General features: G+C 37.8%; 1 protein-coding gene across 1 annotated transcript in view; it reads left to right on the top strand.

Moving 5' to 3' along the window:
* LOC140501434 (serpin B10-like) overlaps positions 1-17,342 on the top strand; it is a 34,644-nt gene that overhangs the window by 10,652 nt on the left and 6,650 nt on the right. Inside the window, exons 6-7 of the mRNA XM_072605026.1 lie at positions 1,807-1,949; positions 5,225-5,380. Of these exons, the coding sequence (XP_072461127.1) occupies positions 1,807-1,949; positions 5,225-5,380 (299 nt within the window). The remainder of the gene's footprint in view (positions 1-1,806; positions 1,950-5,224; positions 5,381-17,342) is intronic.

Genomic DNA, 17,342 nt, shown 5'->3' with positions numbered 1-17,342 from the left:
AGTGCTGAGGCCAGGTTTGAACTCAGGCCCAGTGCTCTACTGTGTGCCTATTAGGTACTATAGAGACAAATAAATTCCACGTAAGTCCTTTACAATTTCACAGGAGACAGGTGGCACATTCACAAATATTATAATACCACTTACAATATCATTAATATTAATAAACTTAGTTGGTAATATTTTTTAAGCACCTACTGCATTCCAGGTGGGACATCTAGGTAGAACAGTGCATAGAGCACCAGGCCTGGAGCCAGGAAGACCTGGTTTCAAATCTGGCCTCAGCTACTTGTTAGCTGTATAACCCTGGGCAAGCCACTTAACCCCTATCACCTCAATTCCTCATCTTTAAAACGGGGACATACTGGAGAAGGAAATGGCAAATCACTCCAGTATCTTTGCCAAGAAAATCCTATGGACAAAAGTCATGTAGAGTTAGACATGACTGAACAACAAGAACATTTCAGACATTGCATTAAGTACCAGGATACAAAGAAAGGTAAAAGATGCTCCTCAGCTTTGAGAAGCTAATGTTCAAGACAATATGTAAACAACAGTGCACAAACAAGTTCTAGACAAATAAATAGGAAATAATGAACAGAAGGAAGGAACTAGGATTGCAAAGGATTAGAAAAGGCTTCCAATAAAAGGTAATATTTTATTGAGGACTTGAAAGAATCCAGGGAAGCCCAGCAGACTGAGATGAGGAGGGAGAAATGGAGCATCTTGTTCCAGGAATAACAAGGAGATAAGTGTCATTGGATAGGAGGGAACAGCATGAGAGAGGAGGGTATAAGAAGACAAGAAATGTTGGGAGAGGGCTAGGTTAGTAACAGCTTTGAATCACAAAAATGGGATTTTATATTGGATCCTAGAGGTGATAGGGAATTGCCAGAGTTTATTGAGTATGGAGGTGAAATGGTGAAACTTATGTTTAAGAAAGATCACTTTGACAACTGAGTAAAGGATGAACTGCAGTGGGAAGAGATGTGTGACATCTCTCCCCATACTGTACTGTTTCAAAACATGAAGAACTCTCTCATTTTCTGCTGCCTTGGAGCATCGTCCTGTGATTTCATGTGTATTTAGGCTCTGTGGTCCAGCGTCACTTCCCCTAAGTCAAAGTCATTCATAGAAATTCACTGCCTGACAGGAGCTTTTGGGGGATGGGAGGTCATTGGTTGGCAAGTATCTTCTTTGGGAAGTCGAGTCACCCATTCATGATAGTTGTATTAGAATCCCCAGAACACATGGAAACTTTCCAGGCTGCTCATGGCATGATCACCTGTTATCTAGCTTGGGGTCCACGAGGAAGCCCCATATCAGCAATCCCAACAAAATCAGCCCTGGGCCTTCTGTATGAGCGGTGGTACCCTCGCAGCTGTTCTCCAATTACTCATTTCCCTCCCTCCTTCCCCTTCTACCCTCATCCTACCCTTTAAGATTAAGAAAACTTCTTAAGTGTAAAAGTAGTGTGGTATTTTTTAAAAGAAAAATAAAAGTAACACACCAGAAGTGAAAATAAGAAACCACACTTAAAAAAAAAAAAAACAACTAATCAAGTCATCTCTAAATTTTCCACCTATCTGTTTACTTTGTAATCAACAGAAAACAAAAACATTTTACTGTTTACAATGACAGCCAAGATCTGAATCTATGACTTTTTTCAACAATTTCTTCTCTCTGGAATTTCTTAAGGATTGAAAGGCAAAGAATCAGAATAATCTTAGCCAAAAAAAAGGCCTTGATTAAATGCAGATAGGCCCATGAATATATCACAGTCAAAAACCAACTTCCTTGCTCTTTCAGGCAAAATTGTGAAGCTTCTCCCAGATGATTCTATTGATTCCATGACCAGATTGGTTCTAGTGAATGTCATTTATTTTAAAGGAAAATGGAAAGAGCAATTCAAACCTGAAGATACAACCGAAAAACCTTTCAGAGTAAACCAGGTGGGTCTCTCAATTTGGATATTAATGATCAATAACCATCCTTAGAGGGCATGGTGAATATGATTCTATATTGAAACCCCTTCCACACTTCCTACTTATGTTTCTCACTTAGCAGATGCATAAAATTAGACATTCTTTACACTACCATCCAATGATTCTGTAAAATACAAAACTTCCTTGTTCCATAACCCTGACCACACTCTCTCCCAGACTAACACTGGCCTTGGCAGTCCAAGGACATAGACAGACTGATCTCCAGAACTGTACCCCCATCAAATACCCTGGGAACATCTGGCCCCTCCAAGCATGGTATAGCATATAGTATCTAGGGATAGGAGATGGAAGACAGAACTCTCAAATGAGTAAGATCACAGATCTCTTTGAGAGGAGACCAGAGCTAGCCTGGTATAGAGCTCAGGGAGGGAAGAGGCACTCAATGAGGGCATGTGTGTGTGTGTGTGTGTGTACATATATGTGTGTATGTATATGTAGAAATATACATGCATATACACATGAACACACAGATGAGTATATACATTACATGTATCTTTATAAGATAAGAAATGATATATATTTGCATAAATATATAAATTTCATGTTATATGATAAATATATTATGTATTTTTAAATAAAATATTTACCTAAATAAATGTATATTTCCTCACTTCCTTTAGAATCAAGGAATCATGGAAGACCTAGAGGTACATTTATTCTAATCCCTTCATTTTGCAGATGAAGAAATAGACTCAGGGATATGAATACTGTGGTTTCATTGTATTTAGAGCAGGCAGGAAAGAAGGAAGAAGGGAAGGAGGGAAAAACAATATAAGAAACAAGCATTTGCTCAGTATTACTATATGCCAGGCACAGTGCTAAGTACTTGACAAATATTTAATTCTCAGAAGATCCCAGGGAGGTAGGTCCTATTATTATAAAGTTGATGAAGTGGTTAAGTGGCTTACCCAGGATCATATAGCTAGTACGTGCCTGAGGCTGGATTTTTGAACCAGGTCTTGCTGACTCCAGGTCCACTGCACTACCTACTGAGTCACCTACCTATTAACCAATCAATCCATCAATAAACATCTATTAAGTACTCCCTATGTGCCAGGTACCATCCTATGCACTGGGAATACAAAAAGATGCAAAAGAGAGTCCCTGTCCTTATTTAGTTTAAAATTTAATGGGTCTACATCTTAAGGGATCATCCAGTCCAACTTCCCCATTTTATAGAAGTTATTCCCGTTAGGTGGGGTGACTTACCAAAGGTCTCTCTGACCCCAAATCTAATGCCCAATAGGCTATGTCATGCAACCTTACCAAGGTCACATAGATCAAACTCTGACATGATTAGAGAACAATTTATCTGAAAAAGATTTCAGTAGACTTCAAGCTTACTATAAGTTAGCAGTGTGGTAGCACAGTGAAATATCTAATATAGTCTTAGGTTGCATTGGGAGGAATAGTATCCAGGATTAAGAAGGCAGGACCTGTGGTAAGAACACATCTGTAGAATTATGTCTTGTTCATAGTAATACATTTTAAGAGGGTCGTTATTAAATTGGGGACCATATATAAAAAATTAACAAGAAAAAAATTAACAAGAAGAGTCTCAAAATTATGCCGTATGAGGATTGAATAAAAGTACTGGGAATATTTAGCCTCTAGCTGTCTTCTAGTATTTGGAGAGTTATAATGAGGACAGGTTAGATTTGTTTTGTTTGGCTCAAAAAGGCCAAAATTGGAGAAATATGTAGAATTTGCAGAAAGAAGAAAACATACTATATTTTACCATACTATGTTAATTTACTTACATTTTATATTTAACGTATCAAATTGCACCAAAATTTGTAATTTCTTTCAAAAGCAATTATGATAAAAAATAAACAGTTGTGTGAAATGGAAAGCACTCTTGCTGAAATGGAAACTTCATTTGATTTAATAAAAGAATTTTGACTTTGGAACTAATACTATGAGCATGAAATTAAAATTTAAAAAATTATTCAAAATTTGTTTGAAATTTAAAAAAATTAAAAGCATCTTTAGTTCTTTTCTCAGTTTGTGCCAAGTTTCATAATAACAGCTTTGTTTGCAAAGTGTTTTATATGTGTTATCTCATTTGATACAATAATTTTGTGAGGTTGGTGCTATTATTATCCTCATTTTACAGAAGAGGAAACTAAGGCAGAGATCGGTTAAATGAGTAGATAATAGGGGTCTGAGGAGACATTTGAACTCAGATCTTCCTAAATCTATTCAAGTCACAGTTCTATGCCTTTTTTCCACAGGTCAGAGAATGTCTGAAACACTCCCTTTTAGTGAAGCTTTGGAGTTCTCTTTCTATCAGGCACAGGGTGCTGGAAATCCCCCATCTTTGTGAAGCTTTCCCTAGTTAACTCGTAGTTAGCTACAAATAAGTAGCTGCCTCCCACTTATTTTGAGTTTCAATATTCATGAATATTAAAACTGTTTCCACTAATTGGGATAATGAACAAATCAATAATTTTCACAGATATAGAGGACTCCTGGATAAGAAAATTCCCTCTAACAATACAGATTGGAGCCTGCTCTGCCACTTAAAGTCTTAGAATGTGTCCCATTGAGAGGTCACAGAACACTGACTTGCTCAGGTTCATAAGCCAATATTAATGACAGAATTTAGATGGAGATTTTCGTGGCTCTGAGGATAGCTGTTGCTTCACTACACTATCTATCTTCTGCAACATAGAAATTACTTCATTCTGTTCATTGTAGGGGCAACTAGGTGGCACAAAGGATAGAGTCCCAGTCTTAGAGTCAGAACCCAGCCTCAGATACTTACTAGCTGTGTGACGCTGAGCAAGTCATTTAACCCTATTTGCCTCAGTTTCCTCATCCATAAAATGACAAACTACTCCAGTATCTTTGCCAAGAAAACTCTAAAAGGGATCATGAAGAATCAGACATCACTGAAATGACTGAACAACAGAACTTTATAGTTTGTATTTAGGACTAAGAGCTCTTGATCTTATAAAATCTTGTTTTCAGATCACAGTACCTTGTTGAAGCTGCCACACAGAGACTAGCATATCCACATTTATTTTCTATGCTTTTCCCCTTTTAGAGCATCAGCTCAGGGAAAAAGTTATGTCTAGTTCACTTCTGTGTAGCAGGCGGCACAGTGGCATTTGTGAAACAAAAGTGATAAAGAACTAAAGAATTTGGGGACAATCATTTCAATGATCTTAGCATCTCTTTTCGATAGAAGTAAAAATTTTATGTGTTTTTTTAAATAGACAACAACAAAACCAGTGAAAATGATGTCAATGAAATGCAATCTTCAAATATTTCACATTGAAAAGCCAGACGCCAAAGGCATTCAACTTTATTACGGCAATGGTGAAATAAGTATGTTTATAGTTCTACCAGATGACGTCAATGGCCTGAAAGAGGTAAAGTCATGTATTATTCACAATAACATAATAAGGCAGAATTCAATATTTCATCTGAACAGAAGTAGCATAGGGACTAAGACATCTCTGTTCATTAATTCCACCAGTCCGGAATCCCAACTTCAGTGCTAAGTAGCATCTCTGGAATGTTATAAGAAACATTGAAGCTGGATCCATGCACATGACAGCAGGCTCCCAGCTGCCTTGTGACTCATGAAGGAATTAGTATAAGCAGTAGAGATTTGGTCCTTAATACCATTCACAGGGCTGTAGAGACCCCATACAACTTTGTCAGTTCAAAGTCCAATTCTTCAATGTGTCATGTAGATCCAAACTAAGTGTGAGATAAACAATTCATATCTACGTCTATCCATCCATCCATCCATCTGTCTGTCCACTTCAATGTCTACATATGTATGTGTGCATTAAAATAGCCTCAGAAACTGATTTTTTTAAAAACTTCAATTGATCGTGAAAACCTTTAATGGTTTTTCCACAAATTATTTGTGAATCTTAAAGAAGGAGAATGCAATTAGTACTGTCTTCGGTGTCATCCTATTTCCTCACCAAAAAACCGAAAATGGACAAAATAATATCTCAGTTCCCAGCCATCTCTAACACTTGATGTTATCTAAGACCTAATTTCTTTGACACCCTGGAAATAGGTTCATTATCATTTACATCAAGCCTGTACAACATATGACCCGCCAAAGGATTTCAGGCACCCTACGAAAATTATGGGGTTGCTACTTGTTTGTCACATGACCTGTGGCAACCAGCCCTGGTCAGTCTGTTCCTAGTCTAACTTATCTGCACCTGAAGAAGTTCACATGTTGTGCAGGTCTGGTTTACATGGTCAAATTATATATCCAAGATAGCAAACAAAATTTTAATAGCTAGTATTCATATAGGAAATCGCCAAAATCTTAATACAATTTTAAGCTATTTGAGCTTAATACCTTAGGGCCCAATAGTTTAAAACTGCACTAGTTATAAACTTAATGCTTTACAAAGTGACTTACAATATTTTCTTATTCAATACTCACAACAGTTTTATGAGGTAGTTGCTATTATTATCTCCACTTTACACATGAGGAAACTGAGGCACCAAATAGGCTACCAAAATGACTATTCCTTTGAGTTGCTGTCTAATTTTTTTCCCCATGAACTGTGAACTAAAATCACGTATTTGCTTTTTAAGGTATATATTAAATTTAAATCAATATAGCCCCCAACTGTACCTTCTTGTCTTTTTTTCTGAACTTTCTTCTGCTTTTTTCTGTATATTTTAAATATTTCATTGACACATTTTCTTTTCATTACTATCACTATTCACCCAATTCATTTTTAGTTTTATCTAATATTTTTCCAATTACATGTAAAAACTATTTTTAACATTTGTTTTTTAAAGTTTTGAGTTCCAAATTCTTTCCCTTCTTCTCCTTGAAAAGGCAAGCAATTTGATACAGATTATACATGTACAGTCATGCAAAACATATTTCCATATTAGTCATGCTGTAAAAGAAAACAAAGACAAAAAGAAACCCAAGGAAAATAAAGAGAAAAATTTAAAGTATGCTTTGACCTGCATCCTGATATAATCACTTCTTTCTCTAGAGGTGGCTAGCATATTTAATCATGAATCCTACAGAATTTAGGTAGAACTCTATGTGTGTGTGTGTGTATGTTTTCAACTTATCAGCTAGGCCTACCATGGGTAATTAATATTTTTCCAGTTATTTAGATTTATTTCTATGTGAAAAGTATCTTGTAATTCTGTTCATATAGTTATTGGGTTAGTGGCAGGTAGAACCTAAGTATTTTATATTGTCTTCATATTTTAAATGAAATTTCTCTTTTAATCTCTTCCTGCCGTACTTTGTTGTTAATGTATAGAAATGCTGAGATTTATATAGATTTATTTTATATCCTGCAGATCTGCTGAAATTGTTATTTCAACTAGTTTTTTAAATGATTCTTATTGTTCTTTAAATATACTATCATATTATCTGCAAAGTGATAGTCATTGCCTACTTTTATTCTTCCAATTTATTTTCCTTGTCTTATTACTATAGCTAGTATTTTTAGTACAACACGGAATAGTAGTGGTGATAACCCCTGATCTTATTGGGAAGGCTTGTAGCTCATCTCCATTGAGGATAATGTTTGCTGATGGATTTAGATAGATACTACTTATCATTTTAAGGAAAGCTTCATTTATTCCTACGCTTTCCAATGTTTTTTTTAATAGGAATTAGTGTCGTATTTTCTTAAAAGCTTCGGTATCTATTGATATATTTATATTACTCATGTTATTTTTATTATTGATACAGTCAATTATGTTGATATTTTTCCTAATATTGAACTAGCCTCACATTCCTGGTATAAATCAATTCTACATGGTCATAGTTTATGACCTTCACTATATATTGCTGCAATCTCCTTGCTAGTACTATATTTTTTTGTATTTAAATTTATCTATTTAAGTTTTCAACATTCATTTCCACAAACTTTTCGGTTGCAAATTTTCTCCCCATTTCTCCCCTCCCCCCACCTCAAAACTCCAAGCATTCTAATTACCCCTATCACCAATCTATCTTCCCTTCTAACATCCCTTACTTCCCTTATCCCCATCTTCTTTTTTGTCCTGAAGGGCAAGATAAATTTCTATACCCCATTACCTGTATTTCTTATTTCCTAAGATGCAAGAACAATACTCAACAGTTGTTCCTAAAATTTTGAGTTCTAACTTCTCTTCCTCCCTCCCTCCCCACCCATTACCTTTGGGAAGGCAAGCAATTCAATATAGGCCAAATCTGTGTAGTTTTGCAAATGCCTTCCATAATACTCATGTAATGTAAGACTAACTATATTTCCCTCCATCCTATCCTGCCCCCCGTTACTTCCATTCTCTCTTTTGATCCTGTCCCTCCCCATGAGTGTTGACTTCAAATTGCTCCCTCCTCCCACTGCCCTCCCTTCCATTGTCCCCCCCACCCTGCTTATCCCCTTCTCCCCCACTTTCCTGTATTGTAAGATAGGTTTTCATACCAAAATGAGTGTGCATTTTATTCCTTCCTTTAGTTGAATGTGATGAGAGTAAGCTTCATGATTTTTCTCTCACCTCCCCCCTTTTTCCCTCCTCTGAAAAGTCTTTTACTTGCCTCTTTTATGAGAGATAATTTGCCCCATTCCATCTCTCCCTTTCTCCTCCCAATATATTTCTCTCTCACTGCTTAATTTCATTATTTTAAGATATGATCCCATCCTATTCAATTCACCCTGTGCAGTGTGTGTGTGTGTGTGTGTGTGTGTGTGTGTGTAATCCCACCAACTGCCCAGATACTGAAAAAAGTTTCAAGAGTTACAAATAATTGTCTTTCCCTGTAGGAATATAAATAGTTCAACTTTACTAAGTCCCTTATGACTTCTCTTTGCTGTTTACCTTTTCATGCTCCTCTTGATTCTTATGTTTGAAAGTCAAATTTTCTTTTTAGCTCTGGTCTTTTCATCAAGAATGCTTGAAAGTCCTTTATTTCATTGAAAGACCATTTTTTCCCTTGAAATATTATACTCAGTTTTGCTGGGTAGGTGATTCTTGGTTTTAGTCCTAGTTTCTTTTGACTTCTGGAATATCATATTCCATGCCCTTTGATCCCTTAATGTAGAAGCTGCTAGATCTTGTGTTATCCTGATTGTATTTCCACAATACTTGAATTGTTTCTTTCTAGCTGCTTGCAATAGTTTCTCCTTGACCTGGGAACTCTGGAATTTGGCCACAATATTCCTAGGAGTTTCTCTTTTTGGATCTCTTTCAGGAGGTGATCAGTGGATTCTTTCAATATTTATTTTGCCCCCAGGTTCTAGAATATCAGGGCAATTTTCCTTGATAATTTCATGAAAGATGATTTCCAGGCTCTTTTTTGGTCGTGGCTTTCAGGTAGTCCCATAATTTTTTTTTTTTGATTTTTATTATTAAATTTATTTATTTAACTTTTAACATTCATTTTCACAAAATTTTGGGTTACAAATTTTCTCCCCTTTTCTCCCCTCCCCCCCAAACACCAAGCATTCTAATTGCCCCTATGACCAATCTGCTCTCTCTTCTATCATCCCTCTCTGCCCTTGTCTCCATCTTCTCTTTTGTCCTGTAGGGGCAGATAGCTTTCTATACCCCTTTACCTGTTTTTCTTATTTCCTAGTGGCAAGAACATTACTCGACAGTTGATCCTAACACTTTGAGTTCCAACTTCTCTTCCTCCCTCCCTCCCCACCCCTTCCCTTTGGAAGGCAAGCAATTCAATATAGGCCATATCTGTGTAGTTTTGCAAATGACTTCCATAATAGTTGTGTTGTATAGGACTAACTATATTTCCCTCCATCCTATCCTGTCCCCCATTACTTCTATTCTCTTTTGATCCTATCCCTCCCCATGAGTGTCGACCTCGAATTGAACTCTCCTCCTCATGCCCTCCCTTCTATCATCCCCCCCACCCTGCTTGTCCCCTTATCCCCCACTTTCCTGTATTGTGAGATAGGTTTTCCTACCAAAATGAGTGTGCACTTTATTCTTTTCTTTAGTGGAATGTGATGAGAGTAGACTTCATGTTTTTCTCTCACCTCCCCTCTTTATCCCTCCACTAATGAGTCTTTTGATTGCCTCTTTTATGAGAGATAATTTGCCCCATTCAATTTCTCCCTTTCTCTTCCCAATATATTTCTCTCTCACTGCTTGATTTCATTTTGTTTTAAAGATATGATCCCATCCTATTCAATTCACTCTGTGCACTCTGTCTCTATGTATGTGAGCGTGTGTGCATGTGTAATCCCACCCAGTACCCAGATACTGAAATGTTTCAAGAGTTACAAATATTGTCTTTCCATGTAGGAATGTAAACAGTTCAGCTTTAGTAAGTCCCTTATGACTTCACTTTGCTGTTCACCTTTTCATGGTTCTCTTCATTCTTGTGTTTGAAAGTCAAATTTTCTTTTCAGCTCTGGTCTTTTCATCAAGAATACTTGAAAATCCTCTATTTCATTGAAAGACCATTTTTTCCCCTGAAGTATTATAGTCAGTTTTGCTGGGTAGGTGATTCTTGGTTTTAGTCCTAGTTCCTTTGACTTCTGGAATATACTGTTCCATGCCCTTCGATCCCTTAATGTAGAGGCTGCTAGAGCTTGTGTTATCCTGATTGTATTTCCACAATACTTGAATTGTTTCTTTCTAGCTGCCTGCAGTATTTTCTCCTTGACCTGGGAACTCTGGAATTTGACCACAATGTTCCTAGGAGTTTCTCTTTTTGGATCTCTTTCAGGCGGTGTTCTGTGGATTCCTTGAATATTTATTTTGCCCTCTGGTTCTAGAATCTCAGGGCAGTTTTCCTTGATAATTTCATGAAAGATGATGTCTAGGCTCTTCTTTTGATCATGGCTTTCAGGTAGTCCCATAATTTTTAAATTGTCTCTCCTGGATCTATTTTCCAGGTCTGTTGTTTTTCCAATGAGATATTTCACATTATCTTCCATTTTTCCATTCTTCTCTCTTTGTTCTGTGATTTCTTGGTTTTGCATAAAGTCATTAGCCTCCATCTGTGCCATTCTAATTTTGAAAGAACTATTTTCTTCAGTGAGCTTTTGAATCTCCTTTTCCATTTGGCTAATTCTGCTTTTGAAAGCATTCTTCTCCTCATTGGCTTTTTGAACCTCTTTTGCCAATTGAGTTAGGCTAGTTTTCAAGGTGTTAATTTCTTCAACATTTTTTTGGGTCTCCCTTAGCAGGGAGCTGATCTGCTGTTCATGCTTTGACTTCATGTCTCTCATTTCTCTTCCCAGCTTTTCCTCCACCTCTCTAACTTGATTTTCAAAATTCTTTTTGAGCTCTTCCATGGCCTGAGCCCATTGGGTGGGCTGGGACACAGAAGCCTTGATTTCTGTGTCTTTGCCTGATGGTAAGCATTGTTCTTCCTCATCAGAAAGGAAGGGAGGAAATGCCTGTTCGCCAAGAAAGTAACCTTCTATAGTCTTATTTCTTTTCCCTTTTCTGGACATTTTCCCAGCCAGTGACTTGACCTCTGAATATTTTCCTCACACCCACCTCGCCTCCTGGTCCTCCCAGTCAGCGTTTGTGGTCTGAGATTCAAATGCTGCTTCCAGCCTCAGGGCTTTTGGCGGGGGCAGGGCTGCTATTCAGTATGAGATTATGTTCTACTGCTGAGGTCGGGGCAGGGCCGCCTCTCAGGCTCAGTTCCCTCAGGGGGTTTATGCACAGACCTTCCGCAATGGATTCAGGCTCCCGCCCGCTTGGGGAGCCCCTGTCTGCAGCCGCCTCTCAGCTTCTACCTCCCGGGGGGGGCCTGAATTATGGGGGCACCCCACTCCCCTCTCGACCCGCCAAAGAGACTCTCTCACCCACCCCTGTCACCTGTGGGTGGAGGGACTTGTGCGGCCGCTGGAGATCCCGTCCCTGAAGCCTGCTCGGATCTGTTTCTCTCGGTGCCGCAGCCGTGGCCGCAGCAGGTCTGGGCTGGGCTTTGTGTCTGCAGCGCGACGGACCTTTTGCGAGAGGTTTGCAGATCCCTCTGTGGGTGGAGGGACCCGCGTGGCCGCTGGAGATCCTGTCTGTGAAGCCTGCTCGGATCTTTTCCTCTCGGTGCTGCGGCCGCGGCAGGGCTGCACTCAGCTCCCAGTCCTGGCTCCCAGTCCCGGCGCCCAGTCCGCAGCGCGAAGGACCCCCCCGCGAGAGGTTTGCAGGTCTCTCTGGAACAGAAATCTCCCTCGCTCCAATGTTCCGTGGCCTCTGGGTGCGGAATTCGCCGTGAGTTACTTCCCTGTAGCCATTCTATGGGTTGTGGGTTCAGAGCTATGTGTATGTGCGTCTTTCTACTCCGCCATCTTGGCTCCGCCCCTAGTCCCATAATTTTTAAATTGTCTCTCCTGGATCTATTTTTCAGGTCAGTTGTTTTTCCAATGAGATATTTCACATTATCTTCCATTTTTTTCATTCTTTTGGTTTTGTTTTGTGATTTCTTGGTTTCTCATAAAGTCATTAGCCTCCATTTGTTCTATTCTAATTTTGAAAGAACTGTTTTCTTCAGTGAGCTTTTGAACCTCCTTTTCCATTTGGCTAATTCTGCTTTTTAAAGCATTCTTCTCTTCATTGGCTTTTTGAACCTCTTTTGCCAATTGAGTTAGCCTATTTTTCAAGGTGTTATTTTCTTCAGCATTTTTTTGGGTCTCCTTTAGCAAGGTGTTGACCTGCTTTTCATGCTTTTCTTGCATCTCTCCCATTTCTCTTCCCAATTTTTCCTCCACCTCTCTTACCTGATTTTGAAAATCCTTTTTAGCCCTTCCATGGCCTGAGCCCATTGAATATTTATTTTGGATATTTGGGATACAGAAGCTTGATTTTTATGTCTTTCCCTGATGGTAAGCATTGTTCTTCCTCATCTGAAAGGGTGGGAGAAGATATCTGTTCACCAAGAAAGTAGCCTTCTATAGTCTAATTTTTTTTTCCCTTTTTGGGCATTTTTCCAGTTACTTGACTTTTGGGTCCTTTGTCAAGAGTAGGGTATACTCTGGAAATCTGTAAGATCTCAGTTCCTCCAAAGTGACACAATCAAGCTCATACACTGGTCTGGGAGCGAAGAGAGATTTTTGTGCCCAGAATCTTAGCAGTTACCTCTCCACAGCCACCTGGTCTCCAGTTCTGCCAAGTCAGCACTGGGGGCTGATTTTCAGATAAGATGGATGGGCAGGGCTGCCATTCAGTGTGAGATACAGACCAGCTTCCCTAGGGCCTCCACACAGGGCTGAGGCAAGACTCAGCTCCTCAATGCCCCCAGGGGTTTTTATGCTCCAATAATGTATGCTGGCTGCTGGGCCTGCCAACGTGGCCTCTGCAGCAGCTGCCTAAGGCCAGAGCTATGGAAGGCCCTTCTCCCTTCCTGGCCAGCTGAAAAAACCCCGTCACTGACCTTTGGCACCTGTGGGTTGAGGGATCTGAGATCCTGCTGCTGCTGGGACTGAGGATTCCAAGACTGGAGATTCTGCCCCGAGGGCTGTTCACAAGCTGGGCCACGTGGCCAAGGTTGGGCTGGGCTCTGCTCTGCACCAGTGCAACACATGTTTTCTGTGGGCCTTTCAGGTCACCCTGGGCTGGAAATCTCCTCCACTCTGTTGTTTTCCACTTCTGTTGCTCCAAAATTTGTTGAGAGTCCCTCTCTACAGGTATTTTATGGGCTGTGTGGGGAGACCCTGCATATGTGTGTCTTTCTACTCCACCATCTTGGCTCCACCCCTCCTTGCTAGTATTATATTGAAAAATTTTGGGATCAATATTCACTAGGAAAATTGGTCTGTACTTTTATTTTTCTGGTTTTGCTTTTTCCTGGTTTATGTATCAGCACCATATTTATGTCATACAAGGAGGTTGGCAGGACTCCACTGTTGCCTGTTTTTTTCCAAAGAGTTCACGTAGTGTTGGAAATAATTTTTCTTTAAATGTCTGGTTGTTGTTGTTGTTGTTGTTGTTGTTGTTGTGTTTGTCCTTCATTCTCAAAGAGGACCATCACATCAAAATGATGACATGACTTGCACTTGACTTTGATGTGAGGAAGGGCTGTGTAATGTCATCAGCCTTACTTTCTCCTTCAGAGTCATCTGACTCCAGTGGCCTCATATTCATAAGGATGACTGAAGATGGCCCAGAATGCAATGTGGGACTTTGACCCTTTTAGGCTCAGGTCTTATCAGATTCTCACTCTGAGTGAGATACACCCATTCAATGGACAGGCCTCTTCAAGTAGTTACTCAAGGGATGGCCCCTTTTAATAAAAGAAAAAAATAACCAAAAAATCAAATTGGGAGGGGAAGACCCTAAGCACAGGGAGTAATTACTCAATGTCTGGTGGAATTTACTTATGAATCCATCTAGTACTGGTGATTCTTTTCTCTAAGAGCTCATTTATGGCTTGTTCAATTTATTTCTCTAAGATAAGATTATTTAAGTATTGTACTTCCTCTTTTGTTAATCTGGGTAATTTATATTTTTGGACATGTTTATTTATTTTACTTAGATTGCCAATTCTTTTGGCATATAATTGGGCAAAATAGTACCTAAGAGCATTAATTTCATCTTCATTGGTGGGGCATTCATCTTTTTCAGTTTTGATATTAGTAACTTGATTTTCCTCTTTTTGTTTAGTTAAATTATGCAAAAATTTATATTTTTATTATTTTTTTCACAAATGATCTCCTAGTTTTTTTTATAAATTAGTTCAATGTTTACCTTTCTTTCATTTTTATTAATCTCTCATTTGATTTTCAGGATTTCCAATGGTATTTAATTAAAGATTTTTAATTTGTGCTTTTTGTAGTTGTTTTTTAAGTTGCCTGCCCAACACAATAATCTGCACTTCCTCTATTTTACTGGTATAAACATTTAGAGATATAAATTTTCCCTTAAGTACTGCTTTGGTTGTATTTCACAAATTTTGGTATGTTACCTCATTGTTATCATTCCCTTTAATGAAATTATTGATTGTTTCTATGTTTATTCTTTAACCTATTTATTCTTTAGGATTAGATTATTTAGTTTCCAATTACTTTTAATCTATATTTCCATGGTCTTTTGTTGAATGTAATTTTTATTGCATTATGATCTGAAAAAGATGCATTTAATATTTCTGCTTGTGAGGTTTTCATGTCCTAATACATGGTCAATTTTTGTGAAGGTGCCATGTACAGTGGAGAAAAAGGTATACTCCTTTCTATTCCCATTCAGTTTTGTCCTGAAGTAAATCATATCTAACTTTTCTAAAATTCTATTCATCTAACTTCTTGTTTAGTTTTTGGTTAGATTTATCTAGTTCTGAGAGGGAAAGTTGAGGTCCCCCACAGATATAGTTTTAATGTATATTTCCTCCAGAAATTCATTTAACTTTTCCTTTAAGAATTTGGATTCTATATTATTTGGCACATATATGTTTAGTACTGATATTACCTCATGGTCTATGGTGCCTTTTAGAAGATATAGTTTCCCTCATTATCTCTTTCAATTAGATATACTTTTGCTTTTCCTTTGTCTGAGATCATGATTGCTATCCTTGCTCCTTTTCTTTGGATGAAGCATAATATACTCTGCTCCAATCCTTTAGTTTTATTCTGCATGTATCTTTGTTTCAAGTGTGTTTCTTATAAATAATATATTGTTAGATTCTGGCTTTTAATCCACTCTGATATGTATTTCTGTTTTATGGGTGAGTTCATCCTGTGCATATCCTATGCATGCCTCTCCCCCATTTATTCTCTCTTTTACTCTCTCTTTTTACCCTATTCCTCTGCAAAAGTCTGTTAGGCTTCTGACCATTGACTCCCCCAATTTATCCTCCCTTCTATCAGCCCCTCTCCTCCTTTTGTTCCCCTCTTCTCCTACCTTCCAATATGCCCAGACAGATTTCTTTAGCCAACTGAGTGTGTTTGTTAAACTTTCTTTGAGACAATTCTAATGAAAGTAAGATTCAAACATTGTCCCTCCCCCATCATGGCCTCCACAATAAAGGCATCTTGTTTATATGAGATAATTTAACCCATTCTACCTCTTCCTTCCCCTTTCTCCCAGTTCATTTTTCTTTCTCACCTCTTAATTTTCTTTTTTAAATCATTCTATTATAGTCAACTCACATCTGTGCTCTCTGTCTATATATGTTCCTTCTTACTGTCCTAATAATAATGAAATTTTTAGGGGTTACACGTATCATCTTCCCATGTAGGAATGGAAATATTCTAACCTGATTGAATCCCTTATGATTTCTTGTTCAGGTTTACCTTTGTTATGCTTCTCTTGAGTCTTGAATTTGAAAGTTAAATTTTCTATTCAGCTCTGGTTCTTTCAACAGGAATGTTTGAAAATCTTCTAATCCATTGAATACCTATTGTTTTCTCCTGAAGGATTATGCTCAGTTTTGCTGGTTAGGTTATTCTTGATTATAATCCTAAATCCTATTCCCTCTGAAATATCACAGCACAACCCCCCAATCCTTTAATGTAGAAGCTTCTGAATCTTATTTTATCCTGTCTGAGGGCTCCATGATATTTGAATTGTTTTTTTCTGGCTTCTTGCAATATTTTCTCCTTGACCTGAGAGCTTTGGAATTTGACTATAACATAATAAAATATTGCTGGGAGTTTTCATTTTGGAATTTCTCTTAGGAAGTAATCAGTAGGTTCTTTTAATTTCAATTTTACTTTCTTTTTCAAGGATATCATGGCAGTTTTCTTTGATAATTTTTTGAAATATGATGTTTATGCTCTTTTATTAATCATCACTTTAAAATTTTTTATTTATCATCACTTTTATTCTTAAATTATCTCTCAATCTATTTTTTCAGGTTAGTTGCTTTTCTAATAAGATCATTCACATTTTCTTCAATTTTTTTCATTCTTTTGACTTTGTTTTTGTTGTTTGCTGATGTCATTAACTTCCACTTGCCGAATTCCAATTTTTAAGGAATAATTACCTTCAGCGAGTACCTTCTTTTCCATTTGGCCAATTCTACTTTTTAAGGAGTCGTTTCTTCAATGAATTTTTATACCTCTTTTTCCACTTTGTCAATTCTGCTTTTTAAGGAAGTCTTCTCTTCAGTGCGTTTTTGTGTCTCTTTTGCCACTTATCATTTACTGTGGCCAATTCTTTTTTTAAGGCATTCTTTTCTTCTATATTTTCTGTGACCCAAGCTTTTGATTCTCTTTTTGTGGTTTTCTTGCATCATTCCTATTTTCTTTTCCCAATTTTTCTTCTACCTCTGTTTTTTTTTTAATTTTTAAAATCCTTTTTGAGCTCTTCCAGGAATTCTTTTTAGGCCCATGAGCAATTCATATTTTTCTTTGATACTTTGCATGTAGCTGTTTTGACTCTCTTGTCTTCTGAGTTTGTGTCTTAATCTTCCCTGTTATCATGGTAACT

The sequence above is a fragment of the Notamacropus eugenii genome, chromosome 4 (assembly GCF_028372415.1).
Source record: "Notamacropus eugenii isolate mMacEug1 chromosome 4, mMacEug1.pri_v2, whole genome shotgun sequence".
NCBI classification, from domain to species: Eukaryota; Metazoa; Chordata; class Mammalia; order Diprotodontia; family Macropodidae; genus Notamacropus; species Notamacropus eugenii.
Note: the sequence above shows the minus strand (reverse complement) of the source record. Positions and strands in the feature narration are given on the sequence as shown.